This window comes from Pteropus alecto, unplaced genomic scaffold (genome assembly GCF_000325575.1).
Source record: "Pteropus alecto unplaced genomic scaffold, ASM32557v1 scaffold22, whole genome shotgun sequence".
Taxonomy (NCBI): Eukaryota; Metazoa; Chordata; class Mammalia; order Chiroptera; family Pteropodidae; genus Pteropus; species Pteropus alecto.
Genome location: NW_006434839.1, coordinates 19,814,318 through 19,826,370, shown reverse-complemented (window position 1 = coordinate 19,826,370; position 12,053 = coordinate 19,814,318). Strand labels below are relative to the sequence as shown.

The 12,053-nt window shown below is 30.3% G+C and overlaps 1 protein-coding gene across 1 annotated transcript in view; it reads right to left on the bottom strand.

The window, feature by feature from the left end:
- Positions 1 to 4,229: 4,229 nt before the first annotated feature.
- TFEC (transcription factor EC) overlaps positions 4,230 to 12,053 on the bottom strand; it is an 84,261-nt gene continuing 76,437 nt past the window's right edge. The window contains exons 7-8 of the mRNA XM_025045976.1: positions 10,984 to 11,131; positions 4,230 to 10,108 (exon numbers count right to left, since the gene is read on the bottom strand). Of these exons, the coding sequence (XP_024901744.1) occupies positions 9,728 to 10,108; positions 10,984 to 11,131 (529 nt within the window). The 3' untranslated portion in view covers positions 4,230 to 9,727. The remainder of the gene's footprint in view (positions 10,109 to 10,983; positions 11,132 to 12,053) is intronic.

Sequence of the window (12,053 nt, the reverse complement as noted above, 5' to 3'; positions counted from 1 at the left end):
AAAGAAAGCACTTTATGGCTTCTCTTTGGCATATCTGAATTGCCAGCATTACTATTCTTGAACTTTGAGGCCATTACAAGTAAAATAAGGATTATTTGACCACAATTACTGTGATACTGCAACAGGTGATCTGATAAATGAGATGGCTACTAAGTGATTAACTGGTGGGAGCTTATACAGCATGGAGATGCTGGACAAAGGGATGATTCATTTCTGGGTGAGATGGATCTAGCCAACCTGAGATTCATCACCTATTCAGAACAATGTGCAATTTAAAACTTTATTTCTGAAATTATTTATTTAATATTTTTGGACTACGATTGATGACATACAAACAAAACTGCAAAAAGTGAAACATTTGTAAATAAGGGGGGACTGCTGTATAAACTTATCATGCATTTAAATTTTTTTCTTTGAATAAATAACACATTTATATGTTTCAAAATTTTTTTAAAGAATAAAAAGATATTTAGTGAAAATATTCTCATATCTGCTTCCTCTTTTAAAGTTACTAGATTTCTACATATCTGTTAATAGTTTATTTTTGCACATATAATAAATATAAGTACATATTTCTATCTTTCCTTATCACCTAAAAGACACCTTCATATATATACATATACAACTCAATTCCATATATTACTAAGTAAAAAACCCTTAATGGAGAACTTTCCATATCAGAACAGAGTTCTTTTTTCCTTCATTTCTCATGTCAGGGATATAGTATTACATTTTATAGATGTCCCATAATTCTCATATAGATGAACATTCAATATACTTTCAACACCATTTATAAGATAGTCTCTTTTTTATTGATTTGTAATGCTTTCCTTTATGTTTAATTCCAATATGTATTTAGGCTTATTTCTGTCCTTTGAACTATCTGTTTATTCAGGTCCCTACATCACAGAGTTTTAATTAGTGAGACTTTAAAATATGTTTTAATCCAATAACCCTTGTCTTCTCTAAGTGCTCTTCTTTTTCAGATGTTTCTTTTTTTATTTGTTTATATTTCCTTACAAAGTTTAATATCAACTGATATTAAACTGATTTACAACTGATATCAACTGACTTACAAAAACCTATTGGTATTGATAAATTAATTTAGAGAGAATCAAAACCTTTATTATGTTAAGTCTTCCCATTCAAGAATAGAATATGCCTTTTTACTTATGCAGTTTCCTTTTCACACTAGGTTTCTTAAATAATATATGTAGAATAATAATGAAAAGAAGTAAGGTGTTATTGGGTACTGTTGGACATTCATAGTTGGGAAAAGTTTCTTGAAAGGGGAAACTGCTAGCTGTAAGCATAGGGTTTACTATATGCTTCATACTAATAAGAAAAAAAATTGCATCCCCTGTCTGGAAAGGAAAGATGAGTAGTGTTTGAGCTATTTGAGAACAGTACCTTGATTCACAATGTCAGAGTACTTCTCCTCCACCTCCTTCTCCTCTTCCTACTCTTCCTACACACACACTGAAATACATGCTTTCTTATTCTGGGCATAGGAAAGAAAAATGAGGCAAAGTTACTCTGACCAAGTGCCTGAATAAGTTGGGTTTTGCGTGATAAATGAGAAGATTTTAAGACTAATTACTCCAAACAGATTTAAATTTTCTGACCCCACAAAGTTACATTCCACCTACCAAAAGCATTGATGAGCCTCCTGAATTAGTAATAGTAATCTGACAGGTTGTCTCTGCTTAAAGAACCCTCCCTTCTTTCTCTCACCTTCACATCATACACCAGTCTAGCTCCTACTCTGCTTTAAGTCTCAGTTTCCCTGAGACTTGGCCAGAGTCCCTGATTTGTGCTTCCATACCACCCTTAATTCTGCCAGCATAGCACTTAACACATTTTATTGTGAGCACGACAGGCATTGTTCTTTGGGGGATGCTTATTAACGAAACAGTAAACGAGGTAATGGTTGAATTCTAGAGTAGAAAATTTCTTTATACAGTATTCCAACATTTGCTACTATTTTTGTTTAAATAAGCCAAAAGAAGATACAAATATTTATCTCATGGCAAATGAAAGAACCGAAAAAAAATGAAAGAGATTCATTTCAATAAATGGTCACAGCCTTGAGTGAGCAACATTTTATTATCTGAAAAATTTGCTACTTTACTCTTCCCTTACCTACAAATTAACCATCACTTAATCATTTATTAAGGAAATAGCATGTTAAGCAGGACACTGTGTTAAGTAATGTGGGATATGAAGAAAGCTAAGGTATAATTTTAGCTTCCAATGCCAATCCATCTAGTAAGGAAGGTAATCTATCCATGGCTATAAAAATAAATAAATAAATAAAAAATAAACCAGCATTACGAAGATGGCGTTTAAGAAGCAGTTAGCTGCTATAGCCAGCAGGAACCATGATGATAGTAACCATTGACTAGGGTGGTGAGGAAAAGCCTTAAAATAGGAAAATCTTGAAGTAGCTTTTTTAGATTAAAGAAGAAAAGGCCACATTAGGATAGAAGTTGCAAGGACTGACTTATCTTTATTGATTTGGGGACCTGTGTAGATAGGTAATTCATCTATATCTCAAATCTACTTTTTATATTTACCAATGAATAAGTAGAAATTTGTTAGAATGAATAAAATCTCAGTTGTTCCCTTTTTTATGTCCTTAGGAATACCAAACTGGGTTTTATACAACTATGTACTGCTTTCAACATAGAGTGATTGCAAAGTCTTGAAGGATGTTTTATAAATACATGTTCTATGTATTTATAAAAACAAGTATTTTTGAAGAGATAACCATATAACTCAAAGAATATTTTTCTCCACAGATATACACAGCATCATCTTTCACCTGTGTAAGCAAATAAATATAATTTTGGCTATAGTATTGTTTGCAGAAATTTAATTTTTTCTGAACATAGTTCTTATTCTATTATTATGCTTGAATAATTCACACACAATGTTTCCAATACACTTTTCCTGACTTGTGAAACTTTTTAAGAAAATAGCATTTGTAGGCACCAGATGTTTTGACATAAGGAGAAGCAATATGTAAATTTTAAGCCATGCTAGGAACAATAGCCTGCAGGCACCTTTTTCTTATTACATGAATTATATACTTAACCACAATGTAGTCGATTCTATCAAAATCATCACCATCTAGAATGTTGTACTCTTGTCTTATGGCACCAATTAATGAAATTGATATCTATTTAACTTGATAGGTATCCATTACTTAACATTATTGTATTTTACCACTTAACTACCCCATTGCTAGAACTCTGCAGGTTATATTACTAACAGTTTTGGGATGGGTTTTAATATTCCTTCTAATGGTCAATAAAATCAATCCTTGTGTTATATCTAAGTGGTTTATAGCTGTGTATGGCATTTATTTTAACAAAAATATTAAAACCTGTACAATTTTGTTCTTTTCCATGTTTTTTACTAAATTCAGCATAAGGTGTGTGTGTGTGTGTGTGTGTGTGTGTATTTCTAATAGAAGAAATTAATGATAGCTTCAGATGTTCCCTAGACATAGGTTCAAACAAAGAATAACATAATAATAAGAATATGTTTTTATGTGTAGAGGTCTTTTTAATATCAAGAGATTAGAAAACATTTTTATAAGCTCTGACAAGGGCACACGTGTCTTTATCTAAATACACCATGCATGCGCATACAATAATCAAGTATAAAATCCATTCATTCATCCATCTTTTCAGTCTAAATAGTGTCAAAAATCGTCCTGACTTATTTTACCTGTATTACATTGGTTATTCCTTTCCACACAGAAGTCATTATATCGATTAGTATTTTTGGCACTGATGATGCTTTAAGAAAAATACATATAACTTTTTTTAAAAAGCAATGAACCTATATTTGAACATAGAATACCATGTTTTATAGACAACTCAGAGCTATTCTGTTTTATTAATTTTGAAGCCAGTATGTAGAAAAAATGTATAAACATGGTATTAAATATTAGAAAGTCTTAACATTTAACTGAAATCCTTAATTTCATTATCAAGGGATATGTCTAGTTAATACCAATTAGCAGCTTTAAAATGTTTTCCATATTAAAATACATTATTCTATTTATCCTAGATTGTCTGGGGACCATCTAGTATATTAAAAGGTTTTGCAGTTTCTTAGTGATTTCACTGCTACAATTATGCCTGTTAGCAATTTTGCAACATTTTAATAAATATTTTCTATAAATCAAAACCATAACAGCATGAAGAAGCAGATGGCAGGAGACTTTATTGTAGAATGTAACAATTATTTTCATTAATAAGGAAATATTGGATCATCGTTTTCAGTATGGACTATGTAGTGAGCAGTTGTCAACTGTACAGTCTCATGGCTGTTAACTATCTTTTCAGATGATAGTTAACCCGTATTCTGCATTTTCCAGTATAGTCTATACACAAAGGCAAAATAAAAAGTATATTAAAACATTAAATAATTCTATGCTTTCCTTTAATATAAGCAAAGAAAACATTGGCACATTTTTAAAAGTATGTGTACAAAGATTCATGTATTAGAGTACACCAGTGTTCTTCATTTTCTTAGAAAATAAGACATTATTTTGTTATTAAAAATGAAAAATAGCAATAATTATAAATTCTATAGTCTTGTTACACTAACAATGTTTTCTTGATCTAACCAATGTTAGATTAAAATTACAGAAATATTACTTCAGCTATTCATATATATAAAATGCTATTAAAGTCAAAGATTTTAAACTACATTGTTATTATTAAGATTAAATAGTTAAATTAATTTTAGCCTTGTATGCCATAACCAACAGCAATGCTATTAGACCCTTGAATTTAGTTAGCTTTTAAACTTCAGTGGCCATGTATTAAAGAATAATATAATATGTAACTTCCTGATTATACATGATTCTTTCAACAAAGTAACAGTACCCCATTTCCTTTGCATACTTTCCATTTTGTTTGTTATACATAACCACTAGCTTTAAATAACATAAAAATAAAATTTATTTCATGGGGAAAAATACAGAATTTTCAAAATAAAATGGTAGTGCAGTAATGGGAAAGGTAACACTGCAAACACAAAAGTCTTTGTTTTTTAATTCTTGAAGTCTACTGGACAAATGTAGTAAAAAGACATTTTACTGAGGATTTCATCAATAGAAAACACAAAAGAGAAATCACTTGGATGTATAGAAATACATATATAAGAAGACAAAAGTTTCTCTTTTATGTATAAAGCAGCAGATAGTAGTATTACATCATTAGAATAGTTGAATCCAGTGGAAGTTTTTTAAAATCAAAATAACTATTTTCTGATAATCGCTCATATACTCATATTTTCTATGAACCTTACAGAAAAAAAATGTAGAACAGAGAAAACTTTTAAAACTATTTTATCATTTTTGAAGTTTCTTTGTTTACAAATTAAAAATCTTACAAATGATAAAATATTGGTATATGCAATGGATAATAATTACAGAAAGGTAATATGAACATTATATCAGCAACACTAAATGTACTTAGTATTTATTAAGTAAATATAATAAAACCTTTGTCTATATAACTTACGCTAACTCAAATCAACATCTTATACTTATTAACATGCAGGGCACTGGAGGGGCAAATGATGTAATTCCACATAGCATATATAGGCTATGCCATTATCAATACTAAAGCAAAATTCAATCTTTCAGGTGTTTTCAAGAACCTAGATGGTTGATCTAGTGCTGATAACACAAAAATTGTTAATTGATTCCAGTTTTCATCTACATCTTAGATATCATAAGGTTAGTATGTCAAAGCCTAGACACATTGTAAAAACATTGAAACCGTTATGCCATTTATTTATTTAAATATTGAAATTCCACAATGTTAGAACAGCAAAAAGTAGTTTCATAATACCTTGAAGTACAAGAAAATGCCAATATGACTCTATCAAGACAAAGAAAGAATGTACTCTTATTTACATTGTAAAACCTAAATTCTCCTTGACATAAAGGTAAGTGAGCATAACAAATTAAGACTCGTTGTATCTAATTTTTTTCAAGTAATAGCTATTTAATATTTTTTACAGTCATGTAAATGGATAAAAATGAATTTAAAAAGGAGGAGGAATGCTATTTCTCAATGTCCTCAGCTCATCTAGCTATTTATGACTTAGAGCTTTTGTACTGACATAAAGCTATAATCGCTGATATCATCACATTAATAAACTGAGGAAATATGGTCTGTTTATATATTCTTCAGTTATGAGAAAAGTTTGAGAACGAATACTAAAAAAATTATGAAGATCTATATCTACTTATAGGAGACTCTTGTTATTTTAAGATGCTTGAGAGTCGGAAAGGTTGCTTAATGTGAATCCATGAAAAAGCAGCCAATATTTTAATATAAAACAAGAAAAAGATTAGATGGGATATTATTGAAAAGATAACTAAAAATAATAGAAACTATTTACCTTATTTTTCACAAAGTTTTTAGCATTGTAATTATGCATTAATTTTTGAATGAACAGGCTTGGTTAATTGTATATTAACGGTCTGGTGAAAGTGAATGCTTTTTGTGACAAAATTGTTGGATAAATACATCTCCTTTACTGTTATCAGAAGGCTAATTTTTGCAAAAATATTCTAGACAATCAATTTTCCCAAGATTTACTCCTGATTCTTAATCAAATAATTTTGCTTTTGAATTTATATTTTTACTTTGATATTTATTTGTATTGATTTAAAATGTTATTGTCAGATGTTTACAATATCAAATAGTCATAGAGAAACTGATCCATAAATATGTTACATAAATATATAGCTGAAGGCATATAGATATGATGGGGTGTTTAAAAGGGGACTATTTTATAAGTGAAATTCCTTAGTGAATAGTCTAGTGTTTGGTACACTTTCACTTTCCTATGAAACCTCACCTAACTATTGATGTTAGGATAATGATATTCTGATAACTAGGGCTCCCTCCTCCATCATTATATGTAACATTAACTATGCACTTCGCTCTTGATAGATACATCACTACAATGCTATCTACTAAAGTAACAGACCTGTTACAATAATTCTTCGCTTGGGACCCAAGGAGATAATCAGGAGTTTCCTAAAACCTCTTGGTGCATGCAAATTTTTGACATTATACACAATTCTGTATTTCTGGTGAGAGGATCTATAACTTTTGTGACACAACGCTACTCTTCACTCTGTCTTTAAAAATCCATTACCCATTTTATAATTTCCTAATTGTTATTATAATCTGAGAGTAGCAACAAATATTAACTCCCTTTCCAGACTGCTTTTGTCCAGACTTTACCATCCTGTATCAAGTTCTTACAATTAGCTAAGACTATAAGGAATAGGTTTCAGGGCTGGATAGTAGTATTTTAACAGAATGGAAAGCAATGACGAAATAATGACATTATCAGAGCAAGTCTTCTCAGAATATGAAGAAAAGAGAATAATGGATAATATGAGAAAATAAATTAGCCTCTATCTAGAATGATGTGTTTTCCATGGACCCAAAAATATATTCCTTCTCTATGATTTGCCATGTTAAATTATCAACTCTTTAGTGAAGTGGAATTTTGTTATAAAGTTAAAAGTATATAATGTTCTGAAAATTCTTACGGAAGTATATCTTATTGCTCTTTTTCATGTGTCAGATTACAGGTGAATTTATCTGTCTGGCTTTAATAACTGTTCCTGTAATTTGAGAATTATTTTTTCCATGTCAGACAATGAAGACTATTTTAAATCTCCAAACTCCAAGCTAATACTGTAAGCTAAGCCTGAGATAATTATTATACCATTAAAATTGAATATTGTCTCACTTTCATCAGCATTAGTCTCAGATTTCTGATGGTGTATTTTCCACGTTAACAATACCTAAAACCCTGAAAAATGTATCACCAAGTCAATATTCATGAAAATTACATCTTAATCATGTTAGTAATATATAGAAATATCTTAATTTTTAGGCATCTCCCTTCTAACAAAAATTCTATTTCTATTATGTCATTTCATCCTAAGTTTTCAAAGACTTTAACAACCTGTTGCCAATATTATTTTCCAGAATTCTCCAAAAAGAATCTTCTAGGGTGGCCAGATGAATGTTCTATTTCTAATGAATGTACCATACTTCCCCAACTTATTCTCATTTTTATCATCTGGTTGATATTATTCCTCTGTCTTTCCTTTCCTTCACTCAATTTATGCTTTTAAGAGAAGTTAAATCCTGCTTTTCTCATAGACTTTTGTGATTCTTCAAACTTCATTCATTTTCATTTTCTCTGACCTCTGTATTTATTATATCTTATGCTGCCCCATGTAGTCTTTAATTCTACATGTTGTTTATCTTTTGTTGTTGTTATTCATATAGTCTTGTTACTCCCCAAGAAGTAAGACCACATCTGGCTTATTTGTTTCACATTTTCGCAGAACCTACTAAAGTTATGCGTATTCCTCCAAAAATACTCATTGATTAAATGACCTCTCGTGGAGGGACAGCACAGAGCAACATACTTGATAAGTCAGTTCTCAATCTTCAAACAAGTTCAAGAGAGAAAATTTGAGGAAAGCATCATAAATATAAATATTCTTAATAAATGCTAGCAAAGCTAGCAAAAATCATAGAGTATTCTAAGTATTTATGGGAGTAGAACTTTAACTCAGAGTTGAATGTAATAACAGTTTCTATTTTACAAATTATTTTCAGTTGGCAGTCCAACTTTAAATATTTTGTCATTTTTGAGCAAAACTATATCAACAACTAATTGATTTATCTCCAATATTGGACACAGTGATAAGTTTTAAATACCTGACAAATTGTCCTAGTAGCAGGATATTTATACTTCATTTGCTGAAATTGTTTACTCAACATCTTTTCTTGATGAAGAAAAGAGAATTTGGAATGTGATTTGTGATGTAGAATAGAAAATCAAAAGAATGAAGGGGAAAACAAAATACATTCTACCTGCATCGTGTTCATGTGTGTGGAGCTATGTTTGTGTGAAGGGATGAAATTCTAGTCCATATTCTTGAGGAAAGTATTTAATGTGTTCTTTTTTCTGAATAGAGCATGTCTCCATAAATATACAAAGTTGCTTTTAGAATTTGTGTAATTAGACTAAAGAAATTAGAGTCTAATTTTAGAAATCAAAGTTTTTATGTATTTTCTGTATTTTATTGTGGAAAATGCTAATGTTTATTATAGATTTACTTTTCACTTACAAGTGACAGGTAATCTGTCTTTTAATTATTTCCCCATTTAAGATTGAACATTAGACAACATGGTCACCAGACAGTGGATAAATGCAATGAACCACCAGATCTGTTGATCTTGATTCTTGAAAATAATGTTTAGTAGTTGAATAGAAAGGAGATGGAAATGAATAACTAAGAAAAGATTTGTATATTTCATTAAGTTTACTCTTTGTAGTCTGTTAGTTCCAATAGTACATCATCAAGTAGAGAGCTATTTCTTACATTGTATCTCTTTCTGGGAAAACAAAATTTAAGTAGACTTGGACTTTGTAGTTAAAGAGGAAAAATCTTTTTTAGACCTCGATTCGTCAAAACCATACTTTTCTTCCTGCGAATTCATTCTTCTATGGTTTTTTAATCAATCAGTTGTTCACGAACAATACATTCCTTTCAGAAAAATAAAGCCAAAGCAATACATGAAACATATAACATAATTGTATATCACCAGCATAAAATTGTTTTCTATTTGATGAATTGAGCATGTTTATTTTTTTATAACTCATCACCATCACCCGAGCTAAAACTACTTCTCCTACTGCTCTCTTTGGAAACTGCAGGGGAAGTGGCAGATAGCAGAGGATCTGTTCCAAAAGGAGATATCGTGTCATCCAGTAGCATGTCATCCAACTTTTGTTCCTCTTTCAAAGCAGCACTAAATGATAAATCTGTAAAGTGTGACAAAGGATCGGAGAAGGCCATCGCTTGATCACAGAGCTCAGGGCTTGCTCTCTGAGACAGAGTCAGGTGTTGGCAATAGTCTACTGAATTCTGCTCAAGATGAGTCTGTTGTTTGGTGACATGAGCGTCTAAATCAATTGTGCCGAGTGAAGCCAAGGTTGGTAGACCGTGAGCATGAGCCTGTATTTCTAGTTCCTGAAATTTTAAAAAAGAAATATTAAATAATGACTGAAAAAAGAATATCTCTGAAGAATAAATCAGAAATAGAACCGAAATATTAATAAGTATTCAAAATAAAGAGCAATACAAATTATAAATATTCTTGCAAATAATGGAATCTGGTATATTTCTATTGCCTGAAAAATAACCCTTAGGAAAAAGATTTTAAAAATTCTCCTCCCATTGTTTTTTAAAGAAATACATGAGATTTAATGGTCTCATAGTGACTCAGACTACAATACAGCCATCTGGAGGTACTGGAAAATCTTCCATTTATTTTTCTAGATTAATTTCTCACTATAAGACCATTTCGTGGAAACAAAGTAAGTGTTTTACCTACCAAAAAACATGCTTACATAAAAAAAAAAACTCGAGAATAATGAAAACTCATACTTTGATATTTTGTGTCACATGAACAGATGAGGAGTGACAATATAAATCAGCACAATATGCCTGGAGGCAATGAAATCCATAATAATCTTACTGAAGAAATAAAAGGGGAAGGGGAGACTTTAGTGTCCAATATTATCTATGGAAACAAATGTTTTACTTTATTGTTATTTTTTTAGGCTGAAATAATATTGTGCGTTGTTATAAAAAGTTCTATTTTCTGTATTTTACAATTAGTTGTTGTTATTCATTATATATTTGTAAAGTCATCTTGATCCTAAATTTCTAATGAAAACCAAATAGAAATAACCTAATTCATGAACTTTTAAAAGGCAAGAAAATTATTTTTCAGAAAGAAAAATGAGTGTTAATAAGAAAAAATAAACGAGACCAGTGAATAAAACTGATGATGGGTTAGTCATGTTTAAGCTATATGGTTTGTGGCAACATTCTTATAAAACCTGAATCCGGAGTAGAAGCCGCCTGTTCGCCTGCTCTAATTTCTTCTGTCTGTGTTCTAAGTCTCGGGCTCTCTGTTGTTCTTTTTGTAGCCACTTGATGTACTCCACTGATGCTTTTAGAATGGTTCCTTTGTTCCAGCGCATATCACTATAGAACGGAGAGATAACCTTTTCACAATTGTGCATGTCAGCAGAATTCATAAGAACTTACAAAATCTTTTACATTAATATGAAATAATGATTTACATGACTATTATTCACTTTTAGATATTATTGCTTCTGAATAGAAATTTTAATAGAATAGTTAAGAAGCCCTTATATAGTAAAATTAATCCCAGAATGAAAATAAGTGTCAAAAGAAAGTAATAAAGTGACTTTTTGTGGGAGAGCTAAATGCAATATCATGATTCTACCATTACAGTTTTTATATTTTTAGTGAAAATTGCTTTTATTATTAACTCCAAGATTAAAATCTATGTGCGGTATTTCTGCATTAATGAACAAGGAAATGTACATTACTGAGGACTTAAGCCTAAATTTTTTAAGATCATTTCAAATGTACCAATCTTTTAACCTACTTTCTAATAAGGTTGCTTTTATGCTTCTAAGGAAAAAAATAAGGTCCCTCCTGAATGGTGATCCTGAGTGATTGTGAAAGAAATCTGAGTTTGGCAACATCACTTTATGCAATAGAGCAAAACCTTCTAGAATTATTAGGCTTTTTTTTGTATGAAAAAAATTAATACTTTTTTAAAAAGCCATATTCCTATTTTTAAATAAGCTTAATGTAAGTCAATATGATTCAACATTATCAGTTAACCTTTTAGGCTTTAGCTTAGAAAAAAATTATTAAAACTTATTTTTGAGACAAGAGAATGATAAATCTGGAATTACAGAACAGGCTACTGATTTTAATATCTGGAAACATACATCAATGAATTTAACACTATGTAAGAATTGATAATATGTATAGAGTATGAGGCCAAACTAATCACTAAGTTAACCTGAGCTATCGGAAAACCTTAATGAATTTTCAATTTAGAGTCATGAGGTGTTTTAAATGCAGCATA